This window comes from Mustela putorius, unplaced genomic scaffold (genome assembly GCF_011764305.1).
Source record: "Mustela putorius furo isolate JIRA1106 unplaced genomic scaffold, ASM1176430v1.1 tig00000174_pilon_pilon_pilon, whole genome shotgun sequence".
In the NCBI taxonomy this organism is placed as follows: Eukaryota; Metazoa; Chordata; class Mammalia; order Carnivora; family Mustelidae; genus Mustela; species Mustela putorius.
The window spans coordinates 2,834,036-2,857,526 of NW_025421304.1; the positions used below are offsets into that span (position 1 = coordinate 2,834,036).

At 41.0% G+C, this 23,491-nt stretch overlaps 1 protein-coding gene across 1 annotated transcript in view; it reads right to left on the minus strand.

The window, feature by feature from the left end:
* Positions 1-5,804: 5,804 nt before the first annotated feature.
* The window catches only part of UBA2 (ubiquitin like modifier activating enzyme 2), a 38,726-nt gene continuing 21,039 nt past the window's right edge, over positions 5,805-23,491 (minus strand). The window contains exons 9-17 of the mRNA XM_004765185.3: positions 21,647-21,746; positions 21,172-21,338; positions 19,086-19,179; positions 18,886-18,998; positions 14,970-15,125; positions 13,477-13,573; positions 10,456-10,561; positions 8,711-8,847; positions 5,805-6,839 (exon numbers count right to left, since the gene is read on the minus strand). Of these exons, the coding sequence (XP_004765242.1) occupies positions 6,658-6,839; positions 8,711-8,847; positions 10,456-10,561; positions 13,477-13,573; positions 14,970-15,125; positions 18,886-18,998; positions 19,086-19,179; positions 21,172-21,338; positions 21,647-21,746 (1,152 nt within the window). The 3' untranslated portion in view covers positions 5,805-6,657. The remainder of the gene's footprint in view (positions 6,840-8,710; positions 8,848-10,455; positions 10,562-13,476; positions 13,574-14,969; positions 15,126-18,885; positions 18,999-19,085; positions 19,180-21,171; positions 21,339-21,646; positions 21,747-23,491) is intronic.

Genomic DNA, 23,491 nt, shown 5'->3' on the forward strand with positions numbered 1-23,491 from the left:
GCCCCTGAGAAGTGATCTCCACTCTGAGAGAAGAAAAGCAAATGAAGATCAACAATGAAATATCACATTTCACTGACCTCATTATCTAATATTTTTAAATGGAAATATTTGCAAGACCCTGGTGAAACTGGCACATGTTTTGCTGGTTCCAGTGTAAGTGGGTACGTCCTGTCAGGAAAAGCAGTTTGGGGGTATTAACAGCGTCAGAAACAGACAAAAACACTCAGACTACATAGCAGTGCTTCTGTTCCAGAGAAGTAATCCAAACTGCAGATAATGATGCAAGTACGAACGTGTTTATCGTATTATTTCTGTAATCCCTAAAGTCCTAGGATGTCTAGCCTCCTGAAGAGGACCTCTCTGCCCTCCAAGGTAGTTCTTAAATAACTTTCATCTCCACCTGCCAAATTAGAACCTTGAACAAGATTTGAAGGGTCTGTTGGAGTCAGCGAAGTAACATTATATAGCGTCAGCTAAACACATTGCTTACCCTAGTGGTAATTAACTAGTTACTCACAAAGACCCACCAACAGAAACAACCCAAAAGATTTGCTTTCTCACTCCCCAACCTCTGCTGACACCTCCCTCCTCCACTGGTGGAGGGAAGTTCTCTGTGTTCTCCTCTCTCTCTGGCTTTTTTCTTCCTCCATCCATTGGGGTGCAGATAGGTGTTTAACAACCAGTGCTCGTGGGGGGAGAACTGTACCAAGCAGGAGTCCTGATTTATAGCATTTAGCAATCCCACCATGGTGGATTTCAAACCACTAACATGGATTACTGCAGAGCTGGGAAGAGACAGGTACGACCCCCTCTTGGAGGCCATTGTGAGCTGGCTTTAGCTACTGTGGGATATGCTGTTGAAGTTTCACAACAGAATTGTGGGGACTCTAGTGCTATCATCCTTTCAACCACAATCTTCCCATTGCCTGGGGAGAGGGACACACTCAGGAGGCTGGAACGGGACACGGTCAATCTAGTCTCACACCAAGTCCTAAATCATAGTCTTTTCCTTCTAATTCTCTAGAGGCCAATCCTACCCAGACTGTCTACATTAATGGTAATTCAAAGATTCCCCCTCCTCTCTCTCCTTGTGCTCTGGCTTTCATCAGACCCCCTTACCTGTCTGTAGTTTCTGTATTGTCTGGACCCCAATTACTGATAGGAGTCAGGGGTTTTCCTAGTCTTGGGACACGCTCATGCCATTCAAGTGTGGCTGTTTAACTTGCGTTCCTAGGAAAGAGGGATGGCAATTAGCCAAATGCCATGGCAGGGAGTTCCTGGGACCCACTCTTCTTTCTCTCCCTCAACCTACAGCAGTCTTTACCCCTATAAAATACTACTTCCTGGGGTTCCTGGGTGGCTCAGTGGATTGGGCCTCTGCCTTTGGCTTGGGTCATGGTCTCGGGGTCCTGGGATTGAGCCCCGCGTCAGGCTCCCTGCTCAGCGGGGAGCCTGCTTTCTCCTCTCTCTCTCTGCCTGCCTCTCTGTCTGGTTGTGATGTCTCTCTGTGTCAAATAAATAAATAAAATCTTAAAAAAAAAAAAAAAGTACTTCCTGGGGAGAGCATGGGAAGTCTTTCATCTCAAGCCCACTGGTATATCTCCCAGTCCAGCTCCTAAGGGCCAGTCTCCCCACACCCAGCACCAGACCCAACATGTGTTCTCTCTGATGCTCTTCTACTGGCAGGACATCTGGGAGCTGTGCCCAAAGGGATTTTTCCATCTTCTCCTTTGAGGTCCAACTCTTTCAACCAGATTGAGTCTACCAATCTCCTCTGGTCCTGGTATCCCCCTTTGGCCTCTTCAGGGGTACAGAAGGGTCAAAGCATCGACAGCTAAAGCCATGGACAGGCTTGGTTCCCCAATCTAAGAATTAGGGTTAAGATCAGATGATTACAGCTTGCTTCCTTCATAAGGATGGACACCTTGGAAGGACCTTCACTTTCTTCCCCTGAAACCTTATCCTGCATCCAGGAAAGGGAATTTATACACAACCTTTGTATGTGGCAAACACCCCAGCAGTTCCATGGGGTGGGATGTTTGGGAATGCTGATTTCTACAATTTTGTTACATTTTTGAGCAGGAGGTTGGTGTTCATGACTTTTAGTGCTGCCGGAAGCTGACACTGGGACCAATTGGGAAGCTGGGCAACACACAGGATACCCATCCCACCACCTCTTGCTGCCATAGGTAAGAAGTTTCTGTGAACACCAGCCCTAGTGTCTTACTGCTTTCAAAGGTTTCTTCCCAGGCTGACAAGGTTGGCACGGTTAAGAAGTATAGTAGCATGGTGCAGAGTAGGGATGCAACACACGTCTACAGAATAAGCAAATGACAGCGTGCACAATGCCTACGTTTTTTTGAGATTGACCTGAGAATCAATGTGGATTGTTGGTGGATTTTCAAAAAACATTTAACTGTTCATTTGAGAAACAGCACAAGCAGGGGTAGAGGCACAGGGCAAGGAAGCAGCAGACTCCCCACTGAGCTGGGAGCCCAATGTGGGACCCGATCCCAAGACCTGGGGATCATGACCTGAGCTGAAGGCAGATACTCAACATTCTGAGCCACCCAGGTGCCGGGTGCCCAGGTGGATTTCTTTTTAAGATTAATCGATTGATTGATTGAGGAGAAAGAAAGCACGAGCAGGCAGAAGCAGAGGGAAAAGCAGGCTACCCACTAAGCAAGGAGCCCAATGCAGGACTTGATCCCAGGATACTGGGATCATGACCTGAGCCAAAGGCAGGCGCTTAACCGACTAAGCTACCTAGGTGTCCTGCCTGGGTGAATTTCTGAAGTAAAAGCCTGAGGAACTTCTTGGAGCATCTGAACATTCTAGTAAAAAATTTCTCAGTCTTTCCTTATATAAGTCATCCCTTGTGAAGATATAAAATTTTTAAAGCTGAAATCAGTTAGCAAAACCCTCAAAATGTTATTTTACCAGGAAAACGTATTTTTGGGATATAGTCAAACTCCAGAGCATCACCATAGTCCTCTAGTTCAACTCAGATGATCTTTTTATTGAGAACAGTTCAAACATTTCTCAAATAAACTTTTGGCTGGAATTAATTTTAAATTAGATGTGTGTGTGAGTGGGGGGGAAGTTCCCTGTATGCAGAATGCAAATAATGTATTCCCAGTATGAAATGGTCTATAAAAATACTTCTCTAAATATATCCTCCTGCAAATGGTCAAATGGAGATTCCAGGAGGCCTTCACCCCCTCCCCAAGTCACAGTGACTAGAAACATCTGTCATTTTTTCTTCCCTGACTTCTTTGGGTTTTCTTTTACTTACTTTGTAAGTTTCTATTTTCTGTGCATTACAAAAGGCTAGTAGGAAGCTTAAATTTGCCCATGTCCCTTGGCCACAGAGTAAGTCCACCGACATGTGTGCCACCCATGGGCAATTTCCAGGAAGAGGAACATCTATTATGAACCAAATGTTTTCGGGAACTTCTAAGTGAACCATTAATCTACTGGGAGCAACTTGGCTCTCTTCTTAGTTCTCTGGAGGCTCAAATGAAAGAGAATTCTTCCTAAGTCACAGCCTAGCAACAAGGATGAACAAAGCCGACTTCATCCATGTTAGACCCAGGAATCACTGCAACACTTTTTCATGCCAACTTATATTTTTAATAATCTTTATTGCCTTTCTGATTTAAATCATAGGATATATTCATTACAAAACTTGAAAGTCACATAGGCACAGAAGGGAAATACAAGACTATATATATATATGTATATGTATGTGTATATATATATCCACTTTTATTATCAATGTTTTCAGAGAAAAGTTGAATAGTACAATGAACAACATATATGGGCTCCACCTAGATTCAATTAATGTTATCTTTTTTCTTCCTGTATTGTGTATTTTGTGAGTCATTTAAAAATTGTTATGAAGCTTTATCCCTAATATTCGAAGAGTAAAGACACTGGCCTACCTAAGTACAAGGACATTATCATACCTAAGAAAATACTTTCATTATCACTTTATCCCATTTCCCAGTTTCCAATTACCTCAAGAACTGCCAGTCGTGTTTTACCCTTGAGAATATCCCACATTCTGTACTTGTCTGTTTCCTCCTAATGTTGCTTAGCTTATTCCTTTACGCACAGCCCCCCTTCCTGTCAGCTGGAGATTGGATCTAGCTGCTGCATTAGGTTGTGGTGAACATATTTTTTCCTTGGTGCTGTTCTAGTTTTCATCTCGTCTCATTCGGAAACACATGTGAGGTTGTCGCTGATGCCAGGTTTGAGTGCGTGATTACAGTGGTGACAGATCAGTCCATTATGAGAGGTTGATTTTTTTTTTCCTTCTGTGAGTTATCTGTACAACATTTGAGCACTGTCAAGATTCTGTTCCTCAACAGCCTTTTTCTGAAGGTCCTGGCATCCACTGATGCCTGCCTGATTGATGACTTAAGTGGTCAGGCTCTATATTAAAACACTGAATCCTCTCATACATGCCAAGTATGCAGACTCGTCTTTGGGACAACAGATAGGTAAACTTGAGTCAGCAGACTGTTTCCATTAAGGCTGGAAGACGGTTTGTCAAGACTGTATTGCAGGGTAGAGCTGCTGGGCAAAGGCCCCTGATGAGCTCTGCATGTGGCTCCCCAACTAAGACAACTCACACTGGAAAACCGCAAATACCAGCCCACATTTAAAGTGTGTCCACGCTCCAGGAGCATGTAGGCCGCTTGGATCTGCTTAGTCTACTTGGGCAAGACCCATGTATCAGACCTGCCTTGCTGATAAACCCGGGTTTTATAAAAACAGGTAGAAAATGGACAGAACCTACCGGAAAAGGTAGTAATAGAGTTTTTGCAGAGATAGAAACCACTGGTCTGCCAAAACAGAAATCTATCAAATTTGCACTAACTGCCACGTACATACAAATGGAAAAAAATAAACATACAAAATGCTGGAAACGACTGACAATTGAGTCTAAGGGCAGGGTGAGGTTTTAGGAATGGAATTTCAAAATTGAACTTGATCACCAGTGACAAACCAATTAACTGAAACATTTCTGAGGTGGAATTCCAGAGTAATTTCATTATTGTCTGTTACATGGTTTTGTAATTTTGAGATCTTTTTTTCTGGAAGAAAATGGGAACATCTAAAGGCAAAGTGAGCCTCATAGGCTTGTATAGATGTAGGTGGGGATTCAGCTCACTCAGTGCTGTTATTGGAGGCTGGAAGTCAGTCCATCCTGCAGACATCAGGTGGCATGCCCCTGAGGGCTGAGTGTTGTTCAGCATGATTCTTCTGAAGGCTTTGCTCACATGCTGAATTTACAAATGATACAAAACAAGGAGCAAAAAGTTAATAAGCTAGGTGGCAGAGTAAGAATGAAACAGAATGGAGCAAAATTTAATGAGTTGACCATTTGGAATTTAATTGACTATAGCCAAAACCAACCAAGGCTGAGGGTATCGAATGGGGGTTAAACAGCTTTAGGGGTTTCTGTTATCTAAAAACCCAAGGCACATCTGTGTGAGGAGAGCTACCCTAAGGGCCAAGGCCCTCTGAGGTCCAAGGCAGAGACATGGGTGCTGATCCATCCAGGACTATTCCGGCCACTTCTGTAGGCTGGAGTTGGGCCCTAAATGGTACACTGGAGAAGGGACTCTGATGAATCGGGGGTGGGGCTGGGGAGGGGCAACCCAGAGAAGACTGGATAATGAAGACTCCCCCTTGCTCCGGAATCTCAAATCCAAGGTTCTAAGTTCCTGGGGCTGGGCAAAGATCACTTACTGTTCTCAACAGAAGGCCAGTTGTTTACAACCACACTTAAAAAGTAACAATGCCATCGAAAGTTTTATTTTAGAAAGTACTTATCTGTGGCAAACAGTGGAGATCATTTAACCTTCACATCCACTATGAGTTAACTCTTTAAAAGGAAAGAGTTTGGCATGCCTGCAGTAAAATATAAACCGGTTAAGGCCGCAGAAACGTGAACTTTGCAGGCATGTATAACAAGTATGCAGATGCCATTTATTTGGTCCATAAGTACAGTATAGTTGTATTTGAGTTCTACAAAACATCAAATATAAATAACCTGAAACTGTAACAATACACAAAAATTGGCTTCTTACACAGACATACCAGGCAGTACAAGCTGAAAACTTGAGTAAATTAACATTGTTTTACATTAATATACATAGTGCCAGTTAACATTTAAAAACACATTTCAATGCATAGCACTTGATACTTCTTTGAATCTGTTTCAGTCAGTTAAGAGTATGAAAATGGTTAGATCTAGGCTAAAAATAATTCTTCTTCTAACCAAAAATAAAGGCGTAATATTTATAACCAGGTATCAACTTTACTAAACCACAATATTTTAAAACTGTTAAATGATACCTAAGGGTATTTACATTAAAAAGGCAACATGCATTGTGTTGTTTCATCTGATGACTGGTTATGCACACACTTTGTTCAAAGGGCTTTAAAACTATATTCCTACTTTCAATACAGCATACCGCAATGTTTCTAATTGTTCTAGCAAAATGAATGCTTTCAAAGGGAGAAGAATCATCTTCAAGTCACTGATGTCAATTTTTCCCTTTGGAACAAAGGACATAACAAATAACCTGGTTCTGCCCAGATGACCTACTGCAGTAAGAGGATTCTGTTTAGAGGCATTTCTGTTCAATCTAATGCTATAACATCATCAAGCTCTTCTGTCTGTTCTGTGCGGGACCTCTTTGCACTGATATTCTCCTTTTCATCTAATTTCCTCTTGCGACTTCTCTCTTCTTCACTGATGTCAGCATTATTTGAAGGACCTTCTTCATCCGAATCAACTATGAGCACATCATCTTGCTCTTGTGCTTATTTCAGAAAAAAGGGAAAAAATGGTTAAAAGTGTGGGAGTTACTAGTGATTCACTAATTTTTTATGAAAGTGAAGAGCTCGCATTTCTAATATATACCAAACTTAAGAATGGTAGGCTACCCTCATGGAACCTTCACTTTATACATTACACATTTCTGTAGTTCTGTGGGTTTTTTAAAAGATCTTATTTATTTATTTGACACAGAGAGAGATCGCAAGTAGGCAGAGAGGCAGGCAGAGAGAGGGGAAAGCAGGCTCCCTGCTGAGCAGGGAGCCCAATGTGGGACTCAATCCCAGGACCCTGGGATCATGACCTGAGCTGAAGGCAGAAGCTTAACCCACTGAGCCACCCAGGCACCCCCACATTACTGTAGTTTACTGTTTTCCGTAACAAGCACCAATCTGTTTTCTAATTTAAACAAAAAATTGTAACAAGCATTACAGAACTCAAATTCTTATAACACAATCTTTGTATCTATTTCTCCAACAGAATAGGGGAGGGTGCATATCCTAATACTGGTAGTAATGGTAATAATAATAATAAAACAACGACAACAACAACATATATATAGCACTTACAATGTGCCAGGAACTGTTCTGAGCATTTTGCATATAACAACTCATTTAATCATCACAACAACCCTATAAAGAAGATAACATTATTATCCGTTTTCCAGAAAAGGAAACTGACCTACAGAGACTGACTTGCCCAAGGTCACACAATAGCAGAGGATATGGCTGGGATTCAAATCCACACAGTGGGCTCTACCATACATGCTCATAACCTTACACCACAGCTGGTTTCATGTACCACCCCCAATGCACCCACCATGCCCACGCCAAAGCAAAGGCAGAATACCTATCTTACTGGTTGCTAAAGCCTCCCAAACCGACCCACAATAAGGGATCAAACAATGCACATTTTGAATTATGACTTTTTAAAAACTACCATAGTCCCTTTCTCTTTTCTATTTTTGGAGGAGGGGAAAGGTCATGAACCCATGGCTCATAAGTGGACCACACTCTAGCTAGTCTCAAAGTCCATCTTTAAAATTCTCTGAGAATATAAGAACCAAGAACAATCATACTCCAAAGAATACCAAAGACACATAGCTAAAGAAATGGAAATATAGTAGTAAAAAAGCTGGTAACTTTTAGTTTCCTAAGTAAAGAATGAAGGAAGGGGGGCTGTTGTGGGTAGGCAGGAAACATTCCAATCTGAGCACACATTAAAGCATCAAGCACTAGCACAGAAAACCCAGGGAAACAGAGCCTCTGATGCACTTTACCAAAGTTATAATGGTTCCGAGAAAACTGTGAAATGCTAAAATCCTATACTTTTTTTTTTTTTAAGATTTTATTTATTTATTTGACAGAGAAAGAGAGATCACAAGCAGGCAGAGAGAGGGGGAAGCAGGCTCCCTGCTGAGCAAAGAGCCCAATTCAGGACTCAATCCCAGGACCCTGAGATCATAAACTGAGCCAAAGGCAGAGGCTTAACCCAGTGAGCCACCCAGGCACCCGAAAAATCCTATACTTACAACAGGCACCCCAAATCCAAAACTATTGCTACAAAGAATGAAGCATCCTCATGCATTAGCAAATTCACTGATATTTCCAGTTGTAAAAACCCAATAACAAAAAAGAACAGTTCCTATTTTCCATAGAATTTCCCATTCTTAAATGTCTTCAGGGTTCCTATATTCAGAGCTCCATTAAAACAATGCCAAATCAATACACACCTCTAAGAGTCCTATGGATTTCTGTTTTATGGTCAAATTCATCAAAGAACCACGGTTTATTTCTATGTAGCAGCTTGCTTGGTGGATAATTAACAAAGCACTGGATGACTGGGGCCACGACTCACCAGTGGACGTGGAAGGCTGAGCTCCATCATCACTGCCATTGGTTATGCTCTTGGCAGCATCTTCGGCTTGTTTGGGCCCCACTTTTTCTGGGGCATCACCAACAACTTCAAATTCAACATCCTTCCCTAGGTCCTCACTGTAAAAGAACACCACACTGTAAAACTGGACCATGCGACTATTTATAATAGCAAAGGCACACCAGAGAGACACTGCTCCTCAAAGCTCTAAGTGCATGTACTATGTACACAGCAAACAGATCCTGATTTTCAAAGAGCTGATAAAATTAAAAATAAGACTGCACATAACACATTTCTGTGATAATTCAAATGGCCAATACCACTGCCCCTTCAAATCAAGGAAAAGGTCTTTAAAAAATATTACAAAAAAAAAAAAAATTACACAACTTTTACTGCTAGAGCAGAAAATGGACTTCAAAACTCTGTGACCCAATCTAGCTCTTAGGCATTATTTCTTCAGCTACCATGTTTAAAGATTCTACACACACTGCTCTTGACCAGCACCATCTGGTGTTTTAGGAATAGGAAGGTTCCATGGACTCTGGGTTTCCCCCCATCTTTACCGGCAGCACCCTGCTTTTGTAATGAGGTCCCAAAAACATGTATGAAAGTTTAATGCATGAAAGTCAAGCAAAAGACTTACATGTTATAAGGGGGTTTCTGTTCCCAGAGAGCTAAAAAATATGATTAAAAAACCCTAATTATGCCTCCTCTTTAGACACCATCTGATAGATTTCCATTTTATTGTACATGTCCTTCCATTGTCTTCTCTTGTATAACTGAATACAAGCACACCACTGGCATGCAATGGTGTCTGAAGCCAGAGATGACTCCCTAGCAATACCTATCTTTGACTCAATTGTCTAACTCTGGGAAACTCATGCTTATTATTAAGTCACATTCAGTCTTTCCTGTCATTCTATGCTTTTTATAAACCAACCAAGTACTACAATGTGATATTCTCCAAACAACTACATAAGCTTCAAGTTCACAGAGAGATGGCAATATTGGCAAAACAACTGGATGCTGATGGCAACTCCCTTCACATGTTTGCTGGGATGGTACCCAAAAGTCCCAATTCAGTGTGTAGTTGAGGTGTATCAGTGGGAGCAGTGCACCAAAATGCACCTGACTCAACAGCTAATCATACCCAGGTGTAGGGCCATCTGTCTTCTGTTATATACGAGCAAATACTCCGTAACACAGCACAAGAATGCTTTTTTATATAAAAATGGGCAGGACATTAAATCAAATAAAAAGAAAAAAATACAGGATTCAAAAATCTCTATAGGATAATTTTTAAATGTCTTGGTATTGTTATACATCACAAATAAAATATTTGTCTACTGGGAGAAAGATTTCTTCTTTTCTTCTAATGAATCTTTTAAAAACATTGAAGTTTTTATTTTAGTTCAATTATCAAAAAGAGTTCACCCCCAATTCTAACTCTTTAAATGCCTGGATTTCTACCTTTTCTAGATCTTTCTGATCAGACACTATGGTGAGTTACCCTTAAATATTTTTTGCCTATTCCTTTTGTTTCTGAATTCCCAAATTCTTCCGTAGGTGAAGCCTCAGGGAACTTAGTAGCCAACTCAAGTAAATACACTTCATGGCTTCAAATGAACAGTAGGGCTTAAGGTAAGAAAATTATTTATTTTTTTTCCTCCAATTTAAGTTTTTACATTCAAATAATATCTTAAACTTAAAATATTAATACTTCCTACCTATGAAGGATGTTGATCAATAAAGTGTAGTCCTGAAGGAAGTCGTCTGCTTGAAGCCGGCTCCCATTTCTAATTCCAAATTCTGACAGCTTTTTGTGATTATTAGCTAAGAAATTGGAAAGGAATTTAGATACTTCAGTTATATATTCCACGGAGCAGTCATAGTTGTTTAAAAAAGATTAAACCCCTAATATAAGCTGAATTAGGTCACTCCCTCAAAGTCATATGTTGGAGCCCTAACCCCAGCATACGTCACTGTATTTGGAGACAGTGCTTTTTAAAGAGGTGATTAAGTTATAATGAGGCTGTTAGGGTAGGCCCTAAATCAACCTAAACAGAATTCTTGTAAGAAGCCCCTCAAGAGAAAGCGAGCCTGTTGACTCACAACTGCCAGAATTATGAGAAAACAAATGTTTTTCTTTCTTTTTTTCTTTAAGATTGTATTTATTTGACAAAGAGGGAGATAACAAGTAGATAGAGAGGCAAGCAGAGAAAGGAGAAGCAGGTCCTTCAATGAGCAGAGAGCCCGATGCAGGGCTTGATCCCAGGACCCTGAGACCATGACCTGAGCTGAAAGCAAAGGCTTAACCCACTGAGCCACCCAGGCGCCGCAAGAAAATAATTTTCTGTTATTTAAGTCACCCTGTGTATTCTGGAATGGTGGCTCTACCAAACTAATCCACTAAAATATTAGGCACTTAGGGGGCACCTGGGTGGCTCAGTGGGTTAAGCCCCTGCCTTCCGCTCAGGTCACGATCTCAGGGTCCTAGGATCGAGGCCTGCATCGGGCTCTGTGCTCAGCAGGGAGCCTGCTTCCCCCCCTCCCCCGCCTGCCTCTCTGCCTGCTTGTGATCTCTGTCAAATACATAAATAAAATCTTAAAAATAAGTAAAATAAAATATTAGGCACTTAGAAATTCAACTCCGAATGAAGAATATTCAACTACTAAAACTGGTTAAAAAGAACCAAACTGTGAGAAGTTCTGGCAACATTCTCCCATTCACACCAAATTAATTTGGAATCCCAGAGGAGCTGAAGAACAAATTAGAGTTGTTTAAAATATGTTTTACTTGCAAAGAGGTTATCCAGGCCAACTTCAACAAACTACTTTTCAGCAAATTCTGTAATTCAGAAAATGAGAAAACTTTGTTGATTTGAAAGGATTTTCCATTTTTCAACATTTCTCAATGGTGAGCCTCTGGGACCTCCCAGAAATAATCCCTCCAATCTAGCTTTAGTTTCCACGTGTCACTTCTGCTTCATGCAGTACAGTGGCTAACACCCACTGGCACTCAATAAGCCTTTGCCACGTGGATTGTAAATACTCCGACGAAGAACAATACCTCTAACCAAACTTCTGATGTCACCACCTCTTCCTCCCTATTTCTGAGTCTTTCTGCCTTAATTATCCTTTCTCTCCTGCACATTCAAATGCTCTTCTCTTGACCTGTAAAAGCACTCAAGTGTCACTTACAAAACGAAGTGCTTCCTCACCTGGCTCCCAGTTTCACCCCGTCTGTTTGCTCCACGCGGGGCACAGAATACATAAAACCTGTTGACCTATGTAGTGCCTGGCACAGACTAAGTAAATTCCATTTTACTTACTTAAGATTTTATTTATTTATTTATTTATTTATTTATTTATTTATTTGACAGAGAGGTCACAAGTAGGCAGAGAGGCAGGCAGAGAGAGGGTGGGAAGCAGGCTCCCCAGTGAGCAGGGAGCCTGATGTGGGGCTCGATCCCAGGACCCTGAGACCAGGACCCAAGTCGATGGCAGAGACTTAACCACTGAGCCACCCAGGCGCCCCAGTAGATTCCATTTTATTTTATTTTATTTTTTTTTAAGATTTTATTTATTTATTTGACAGAGAGAGATCACAAGTAGGCAGAGAGGCAGGCAGAGAGAGAGAGAGGAGGAAGCAGGCTCCCTGCTGAGCAGAGAGCCTGATGCGGGACTCGATCCCAGGACCCTGAGATCATGACCTGAGCCGAAGGCAGCGGCTTAACCCACTGAGCCACCCAGGCGCCCAGTAGATTCCATTTTAAATTCTAGTTATCGGGCGCCTGGGTGGCTCAGTTGGTTTGGCGACTGTCTTTGGCCTGGGTCATGATCCTGGAGATCCGGTATCGAGTCCCACATCAGGCTCACTGCTCGGCAGGGAGTCTGCTTCTCCCTCTCCCACTCCCCGTTTGTGTTCCCTTTCTCGCTGTGTCTCTCTCCATCAAATAAATAAATAAAATCTTAAAAAAAAAAAAAATCAAATGTATTGTACTTTGTACAACAAATACATTAACAAAAAGGATGACATGCTTGTACTTCTTAAAAAAGATTCATTTCATTTATTTTAGAGAGAGAGTGTACAAGTGGGAGGGGCAGAGCGAGAGAAAATCCCAGCGGACTCTGTGCTGAGCACACAGGCTGACGCAGAGCTCTAACCCACAAACCCGCGATTATGACCCAAGCCCAAACTAATGGTTGGATGGTTAACCAAGTGCACCACCCAAATGCCCTGACCTGCTTGAATTTTTGAAAAGGAAAGCCTAGAAAGCCAAAAGTGGGTGCTGATTTTTTCAGCACTGCTTTCTGCTCTACAGCAGGCTATCAAGGCTTCTTTCTTTACTCTTGGATGAAACACTTCATAGCCTTAAATTACCCTTCCTACCCTAACAATCAGGGCAATCTTCTCATTACTATTTTAACTCCCAGGATCCATGATACAGGAAAGGTGGTTCCTTGTTAGTGGACAAGAGCATGAGGGTCACTGTAAACCTAACTATGCACTGGGTTCTCAAGAAATAGCCCCTGAGATACCCTGACAACATGGGAGCCCCAAACCTGGAACTGTGGTGATCCCAGCAAGGCAGTGCCACCTAGGGAGCCCACTTTTATGATCAAATATTGCCCCTTCAGCTGTGATACTGAAGAACATGTACAGTAAATGGACAAACTAATATTATGTCTTCATGGATACAGTTTCCACCCAAACGAGGGAAGTGAATAAACACGATGCATGATACCTTCTGTCTCTCCTTCTTCTGAAGATATTAGGATTGTTCCTTTCCCATCTTCAATTTGGACATCTGGTGCTACCATAGCAAATTTTTCTTTCACTATCTGTAAGAAAAAAAGATTCAAAATATTAATATATATAGCTAAAGACCATAAAAAACAACAAAAAAAGACATTTCCCATAAAGGCTCTTACTTTCCCTTCCATTGGAAAGGGGCAAAGCTGTTCTTTAAGAAATGTCAGGGTATGCAGGAAAGCACTGGAAATTCACCAAATTACTCCATACCCATGCTGCCCACCATCCACCCCCACGTATAATCACTGATAAAGTTCAGATAAAACTTCCTCCAAACGGGAAACTGACAAATCTTGATTGGCTCTTAGTACTTTGTCCTTCCCTACAGATTAGACTGAGCTAGACACTTGGCATATTTTGTCTCAGTCTCTACGCCAATCCTGTATTTGCAGATGTTTTGTAGATGGAAAACTTCTCATAAAACTGATTCTCAGATAGTTTTCCTCTTCCCAAGTTCCATCTCTCTTTAAATTCCAAGATGGATCAGGAGTGATAGTAATCTGTCAAATACTAGCTGCTCTTAAAAATAACAGAGGAATTCTTTAAAAGTCTCATTATCCCACAAATAGTGGGCTTGCCTTTAAGCTCAAGAATGACTACGTACCAACTACAATTATTTCCTAAGAAAGCAGGGAGGGCAATCACCCTCTGCTGGCCAGTATACCAAATCCTGCTGCTTCTCCATCGAAACATAAGTTCAAATCAATCTGCCCTATGCAATCAGTTCTGGGAGGAAAGCTATTTCTCCCTCCCTCTTAAGCAGTCTGGGCCACAAGAATCTATCACCCCCATGTCATATAAATATGAAACATGACGATGGGGATTAACAGAGAGCAATGTGAAGTGATGCCAAAAGTGAGAAGTGGAACCCGTGTGGGCCATTTATAAACTAATCTAAACTAATTTAGAAGGAACCTAAGGACCAGACCACATCCTAAACTTCCATTTCCTTCACTCCAGACATCTATTACTGGTGAATCCAGATCCACAAATGCAGCATGTCATAAGAGGCCAATTTAACACACTAGAATCAGGACCATCACCAGACCGTTTAAGGATACTGCCTGTCAGGAAACACAAAAATGACACACTATCTGGGAACAAAGTGTCTCTCGCTTGCCAACAAACTGTATCACCTCTGTACCACCTGTGGTGCATATTCCATCCAAATTCATCTATTCCTTTCTGGGATGTGAGGCACATACTCTGGAACCACAGACCGAAAAACCAGTAGGAACCCAGATAGTAAAGCAACCTAGAATATCAGAGCAACGCACTTTAGTAGTCAGAATCTTTCAGAATCATTATGTGGCTTTTAGTTTGTTAACACACTAACACTATCAAGCAGAAGGGAACCTAGGTTTCCTGTTTTTAGGAAAGAAAAACAGACAAACCTTGTGGAAGAGAACCAGCCCCTGCACTTACCTTATCCTGTAATGTGAGAACAGTCACTTTGTGGACGTTCAGCCGAACAGTCACCTCTGGCTTGCTGGCACATACGTAACAATTAGGGTTAGGACGATCCAGTGCACAAGGCACAAGAAGCTTCTTTCTTGGGTTTGGTTGTTTATTCAAAAAGATCTTTGGAGGAGAAAAAATACACACAGAATCCACAAATCTGAGTTATGATTTTGTATACCATACAACCTAACGTCTACCATCTTCTTTACTGTACAGCTAATAAAAAAATGACTTAAATATTCCCTTTTAGATTGGAAAAAACGGAAGAAAAATCATGGCCTTTAAAAAAAAAAGATTTTGGGATGCCTGGGTGGCTCAGTTGGTTAAGCTGCTGCCTTCAGCTCAGGTCATGATCCCAGGGTCCTGGGATCGAGTCCCGCATCGGGCTCCTTGCTCAGTGGGGAACCTGCTTCTCTCTCTGCCTCTGCCTGCTGCTCTGCCTGCTTGTGTTCTCCCTCTCTCTCTCTGACAAATAAATAAATAAAATCTTTTTTAAAAAAATTAAAAAAATAAAAATAAAATAAAATAAAAAGATTTTATTTATTTGACAGAGAGAGAGATCACAAGTAGGCAGAGAGGTAGGCAGAAGTCGGGGGGGCGGGGTGCAGGCTCCCTGCTGAGCAGAGAGCCAGATACGGGGACTCAATCCCAGGACCCTGAGATCATGACCAGAGCCAAAGGCAGAGGCTTTAACCTACCCAGGCACCCCAAATCATGCCCTTTTTAATAAGAGCCTGATCTTTGAACTTTCTTTTCTAATTGGCTGCCATGTGAAAGGCTATGCTTACTGAAAAAGAAATCTTTTTTTTTCTTTTTATAAAGATTTTATTTATTTATTTGACAGAGAGCGATCACAAGTAGGCAGAGAGGCAGGCAGAGAGAGAGGAGGAAGCAGGCTCCCCACTGAGCAGAGAGCCCAATGCGGGGCTTGATCCCAGGACCCCGAGATCATGACCCGAGCCAAAGGCAGCAGCTTAACCCACTGAGCCACCCAGGCGCCCCTGAAAAAGAAATCTTGTACTAACTAAACGATTCTACAAACTAATTTAGCAAAAGTAAGGGCCTAACTATACTCATCCCTGGTAGCACTAAAACAATTTTTGGGTGTCTTCCTAGTGGTTGTTCTTATCAATATGAAGCCAACTTCTCAAAAGCAATATACGTATTTCTCCAATTAAGGATAATGCTTTCACAGATGTACGGAACCAACATGCTGCCTTTCTTTTCAAGTTGTCTATGATTATGACATAAATGTTTATTAATTATGAGAAAAAATAATGTACTTCAGGCAGTATTTGCACCTATTTACCATTTCCCTGGTACCCACACAAAAACTAAGAGCCAATGCAAATTTTTTAAAACAGCACTAAAAAAAAGAAAAAAAAAAAGGATGAAATCTTTAAAAAGGAACCAGCCTCATATTACTACCAAGTTTGGCAAACACTAGCAAGATTAATACAAAGAAATGTCAGAGGAATGCTGGAAGCAAATACACAAATTCTCATTTCTTGATGACCTTGGTAAGTGTGGTCCTGCTAAGATGACTTAATTCTAAAGAGGAACTCTATGGAATCCCCAATTTTAATGAAGTAAATCCTGTATGAGGCAGTAAGTGCTGGGGGGAGGGCTCCCAAACCAGTACTGCTAGTAGTTAGTCATGCTAGCAGAGCCAGAGGCAGGATTCAATGGGAGAGCAGATTTGACCTGAGGCTTCACTGGGAAGGTAACTGTGCTAAGGGAAATCAACAGTCAGGAAAACAAATGCTAACACCATTAACATGCAGGCTAAATCGTTACTCCATCCTAAAATCCACTACGTAAGTGGGAACCAAAAAACCAGGCATAAATGTCACTAACCCAAGAGAAAGACAAAGCTAAGTAAGCAAAGAAACAAGAAGGATGCTATAGGAAACAGACATTTTAATAAATTCAACAAACAATACTGTTTGTGAGCTCAAAGGGATGCATACTGTAGCCACAGGACAGCTCAGACTACTATAAATTAGAAATCAAAAAGAAGTTTAAAAAAAAAAAAAGACAGCCAGGGGACCTGGGTGGTTCAGTGGTTAAAGCCTCTGCCTTCGGCTCAGGTCATGATCTCAGGTTCCTAGGATCGAGCCCCACATTGGGCTCTCTGCTCATCAGGGAGCCTGCTTCCTCTCTCTCTCTCTGCCTCTCTGCCTACTTGTGATCTGTGTCAAATAAACAGAATCTTAAAAAATCACAGCCAAGGGGCGCCTGGGTGGCTCAGTGGGTTAAGCCGCTGCCTTCGGCTCAGGCCATGATCGCAGGGTCCTGGGATCGAGTCCCGCATCGGGCTCTCTGCTCAGCAGGGAGCCTGCTTCCCTTCCTTTCTCTCTCTGCCTGCCTCTCCGTCTACTTGTGATTTCTCTCTGTTAAATAAATAAATGAATGAATGAATGAATGAATGAATGACAGCCAAAAAAAATTTAAACAGCAAACCAAATGAAGATGACAGACTGGCGATGATTCTGTAGTCCTTCACCCTCAAATTTCATGAAAACAAAAGGTTTTTGTTGTTTAAAGTAGGCTCCAAGCCCAGCATCAAGCCCAACATGGGGCTTGAACTCACAACCCTGAAATCAAGACCTGAGCTGAGCCACCCACAGATGCCACAACAATGTAAGATATTTTCAGAGTTTATTAATAATGGCACTGAAAAGTAGGAGTAGCACTGCAGAGGAGGTAGTTACTGGTCATTTCAACATTGTAGTACAAAGGAGAACCTAAACAAGAGCAAAAGTATTGGCTACAATTTTTCTAAGAAAGTTTTTTGAATCACTAAGCTGGCAAGAATTCAGTAAAACTGCAAATGTTAGAAGCAAACTAGCTTGACAAAACTAGCTTGACTAGCTCAGACAAAAATGAGAGAAACAAATGTTTTCCTTCTTGCTGTAATTTCCAGGAAGCTTACTTACACATAAACTCACAAGGTAACTGGAACAATGGTTTTCCCACTGCTCTAATCGATTTTATTTTTAACTTTTTAAATGATATTTGTTTTTTAAAGATTGTATTTGATACAGATAGAGCACTTGAGTACTTAAGCAGGAACCAATGGCAGAGGAAGAGGGAGAAGCAGGCTCCTCACTGAGCAAGGAGCCCGTCCCATGGGGCTCGATCCCAGGATTCTTGGATCATGACCTGAGGTGAAGGCAGAGGCTTAACCAACAGAGCCACTCAGGTTCCCCTTAAATAATCTGTTTAATGTGCTTTTTATTAGTTACTTTTTTCTTTTTTCCACCTGAAGTATAGACTACTATATTTTTTTAGTATTTTATTTATTCGTTTGAGAGAGAATGAGACAGAGAGTATAAGCAGGGGGGGTGGGGGGGTACAGCTGGGGTACAGGGGCAGAGGGAGAAGCAGGCTCCCTGCTTAGCAGGGAGTCGATGTGGGACTCGATCCCAGGACCCTGGGATCATGACCTGACCTGAAGACAGATGCTCAACCTACTAAGCCACCCAGGTACCCTAGACTACTATTAAAAAGAGGCTGGACAGGGGCCCCTGACTGGCTCAGTTGGCAGAACATGTGACTCTTGACCTCATGGTCAAAAATTCAAGGCCCACACTGAGCACAGAACGTACTTAAATAATAGTAATAGTTAAAAAAAAATGTTGCATAAAAAATGCAAATAGAGGGGCGCCTGGGTGGCTCAGTGGGTTAAGCCGCTGCCTTCGGCTCAGGTCATGATCTCAGGGTCCTGGGATCGAGTCCCGCATCGGGCTCTCTGCTCAGCAGGGAGCCTGCTTCCTTCTCTCTCTCTCTGCCTGCCTCTCAGTGTACTTGTAATTTCTCTCTGTCAAATAAATAAATAAAATCTTTAAAAAAAAAAAAATGCAAATAGAATACTCACTGTTCTACATTGGTCTATTTTTCCTGATAAAATCTTCAATCCTTCCAGTACTATTAACCCAGCAATCACTGCATTAGTGGTGGCGATAGCAGGAATAATGTTACCTGCCATTGCTGAAAAACAAAGATGAATATGTTTAACTGTTAAAAAAGAGAAACTCAGAACTTTAGGTAGTACAACTGAAGTATATAATGACTCACATTTTATATCAAATCTGCTCTTCATATTCATACTGAAAATATGCATCCTGAGGTTCGCAGCAGAAGTGACAAAGTCCATTGCAGATGGGTCATCCTGCCAACAATTTAAGCAATTTAAAAAGTCTTCCCACAAACTTAATAATTTAGTTAGTATCACCTTCAGAACAGTACTTTCACATGTTTTATAACACAGCAGGCAGTAATCAGAACAAGAAATGGCCTTGAGGAAGAAGCCAAGGTCTCATTATCAACTTCCTGGATCCAGGACTATAGCCTGACAAGAATGCCAAAACCCACCAGGCCTCTAGGAACTCACTCCTGCTTAAACAAATGCAGTGGACACTAAGTGTATAGACCGGAACACCAGTTCCATTCACGGACGCTGGCAACCCTCTCCTGGACCCATCTGTCTGTAATGGAGGTTGCTTGGTAATAGCAAAGAGATAAAGGCTTTTTAGAGAAAAGGGCTTCATTAAAGACTCAAACATCTGGACTACACCTTTTGGTCTTCCTTCTCCAAATTCCCTTCAGATACACCATGCTTCTGTACTTGCAGTTCTTCTCACATGTGGCAATACAACAGAAGTCTTCCCTGACCATTTCTATTCTTCCTGAGATTTTATCTTGGTTGCTTTAGATTTCAGCAAGGTTTCCTGCTTCACTAAGAATATACTATTCTAGCCTGTAATTCAAAAGCACCGAAGTACATTGGGCGCCTGGGTGGCTCAGTGGGTTAAGCCGCTGCCTTCGGCTCAGGTCATGATCTCAGGATCCTGGGATCGAGTCCCGCATCGGGCTCTCTGCTCAGCAGGGAGCCTGCTTCCCTCTCTCTCTCTCTGCCTGCCTCTCCGTCTACTTGTGATTTCTCTCTGTCAAATAAATAAATAAAAAATCTTTAAAAAAAAAAAAAAAAAAAAAAAAAAGCACCGAAGTACAGAAGAAAAAGCACTGACAGGATGTGAGTTCTCTATATACTTACTGGCTGGGTGGCTAGCCTGAGACAAATGAAATTCCTTAAATGCGTAATTCCTTAACTATTAAGTAGGGAAAACCAGATAAATATTTTACAATGTTGCAACAAGGATTAAGTATGAATATTTAACAGTGCCTAACAGTGTACATCAGGTACTTCCCTAGGCAACTGGTTCACCATATCCATTAGATGTAGATTTTAATCAGAGGGTAACAACCCCCAGTTTCAGTTTTATTATCTAGCCCCTGTGTATGAATGAAAACGTACCAAATAACTATTATAACAATGAAAATATGTATTTATTAAGTAATCTTTATACAACATAAACCCAAAAGGATGTTTACAAGAATCCCCACACCAAAATATAAACTTACTCTATTTAAGATATCTAATTCAATCACAGTTTCAAAATTTGCACAAAATTATCATCTTAACTTAGTAAAGCTGACCAAACTCCTCCCCTTACATCTCACGGCAAATCTCTACCATCATAGAAACATAGAAATTTTATCACAGCTAAATCACTTGTAGACATAGAAAATACTGATTACAATTAAAAATATTAATTTATTAAATTTCAAAATATGACATATAACCACAAAGTACTATTAAATATTATTAAATATTATTTTAACTTGTAAGAATAATTACATTTTTGTATTTAGAGGTCTCAGACCTTTCACTATTTCAATAAAAGGGCAATTTTATTACTTTCAAGGTTAAATCAGGCCCATGAGCTGTTGTCTCCAAAAGGATTTTATGACTTCTATTAACAAATCTGTATTACACAAGAAAGTTTTTAAGCCCATGAAACATTTTCTCCAATAAATTCACAGTATTTCTCCAGTCCATTATATTCTTCAAACATAATTATAAACCACAAATCCATACCCAGAATCTAAAATTAAGTTCTATAATATTATTTGAATTCACATACAGAAAATTCATAGTTCAATGTAGTAATTAGAAGTGAGAACATCCAAGCAAAATCAACCTTATGTCTTCAAATTCTGGTAGAATAAATGATATCCAAAAAATTACTAGTTTCTGGTTATAGTTCAAGGACAAAAATATGCATGTGATATAGAATTGCCACAAATTTTCAAAACAAACCTTGTCCCATATGAGCTCAGCTCCATCCCCTTTTTCTGCTAAATTAACTCTCAAAGTCTCAATGCTCTTGGAAAAAAGACATGCATAGCTCTTTACATCTAGAACCTGCTGGTCTTTCAGACCTAACTGCGGTTCATTTTGTTGATCTGATGCATTGGTTTCTTCTCCTAAGGGAAAAAAATATTAGAAATTTCACTATTAAACATCATTTCTCTATTTTACTTAAAAACTCAAGGCTTGACTAATAAGAAAATAAAAATTAAACAAATTCCATTAAAATAATTATCAGGAAAACTACAAATATTTGTGCAAGAAAACTGCTAATAGTGACGAAGGTCCTAAAATCATTGGAGAATTCAAAGATACAATGTCAGTAATCTCTACAATGAAAGTGGGCCTTGAACTCATGACCCTGAGGTCAACAGCCATATGCTCTTCTAACAAATCCAGCCAGGCACCCTGTAAAATGTTTTACCTTGACTTTGTACTTCAGCCCAGTCCAACGGAACTGGAGGTTTCCTTTTCCGCCACAATTTGTCCATTGTCAACAGATACCGGATATCATCTTTAAAAAGCTTAAAAAAGTAAAAACAAAAAAATAAAAAATAAATAAAAGATAAAATCCCGGGCGCCTGGGTGGCTCAGTGGATTAAGCCGCTGCCTTCGGCTCAGGTCATGATCTCAGGGTCCTGGGATCGAGTCCCGCATCGGGCTCTCTGCTCAGCAGGGAGCTTGCTACTCTCTCTCTCTCTCTGGCTGCCTCTCTGTCTACTTGTGATTTCTCTCTGTCAAAATAAATAAATCTTTAAAAAAAAAAAAAAAAAGATAAAATCCCACAAATCCTACAGTCCCTATGCTGATAAAACAAAGTTTCACTGCTGATTTACTACAAATATTACACCATAAAATCTTCTGATTTAATGTCCTGTACCAGTAGACTAACAATCTCCAAAAGAATAACCCACAAAACGTAAAACTAATAAAAGAAATTTTACACAGAATATCTGTATCTGAAACAGTGAAAGCAGAAATGCTGAGAAAAACGGAGTAAAGGAACCCTGAATAGTGCTCATGGTCCCTGCCCTCCTAAGTTACCACCCCAAAGCATACCCAAAGTTCCAAAGATCAATCTGAACCAAAATCATGCCAATCAAGAAGGTAAATAAACATATACCAGTTCCACAAGAACTGAGTAAAATCAGAGCCTAGAGATACCAGTTAGCAATATTGTCGAGTTCACAGGTGTAGCAATAAAACATAAAATTTTATTTTATTTATTTATCTGAGAGAGCATGAGAGAGAGAGCACGAGCAGGGAGGAGGGGCAGAGGGAGAAGCAGGCTTCCCATTGAGCTGGGAGCCCGACATGGGACATGATTCCAGGACTCTGGGATCATGAAGGCAGATGCCATCCAGGCACCACAAGCATACACATGTTAAAAGTACTGCTCTCAAAACCAGGATTTAACCACCTGTAACATCTTTGAAATGTGGTCTGCCCCCTCAAAAATCCCAAAACCAAAACAATTTCTTTTTCAAAAGTGTTATGGGGTGCCTGGGCAGCTCAGTCAGTCAAATGTCCAACTCTTGATTTCAGTTCAGGTCATGATCTCAGGGTCATGAGATGGAGCCCTAAGTCAAGCTCTGTCCTGGAGTGGAGCCTGCTCTAGATAAAAACATGTTATAAGCATTACTATATGTAGTTGAGAAAATCATGTGCACTATCCTATTATAGAATTTCAGATGATTTTAGTATTTACTTCTTCCTCAGCTGTATTTTCTGTCAGTTTATTTAGTCAAAATAGCTTATTTTATATATCAGCTATGAACATAAATTTGGCTTAATAAAAAAACTCGGGACCATTTCTTTTTTTAAAAGATTTTATTTATTTTAAAAAGAGAGTGAGAGTGAGCATGAGCGGGGGAGGGGCAGAAGGAGAGAGAAAATCCCAAGCAGATATCCCAATGAGCCCAGTGCCCAATGCAGGACTCAATACCACAATCCAGAGAGCATGACCTGAGCTGTAATCAAGAGTCAGCTGCTTAATTGACTGAGCCAACCAGGTGTCCCCCAAATTTGAACTATTCCTATCAAAATATATTCAATTCAATCAGTATTTATGAAGCTTCCTTAAATATTTGGAAAACCAGGGGCGCCTGAGTGGCTCAGTGGGTTGAAGCCTCTGCCTTCGGCTCGGGTCATGATCCCAGGGTCCTGGGATCGAGCCCCGCATCGGGCGGGCTCTCTGCTCAGTGGGGAGCCTGCTTCCTCCTCCTCTCCTTCTGCCTGCCTCTCTGCCTACTTGTGATCTGTCAAATAA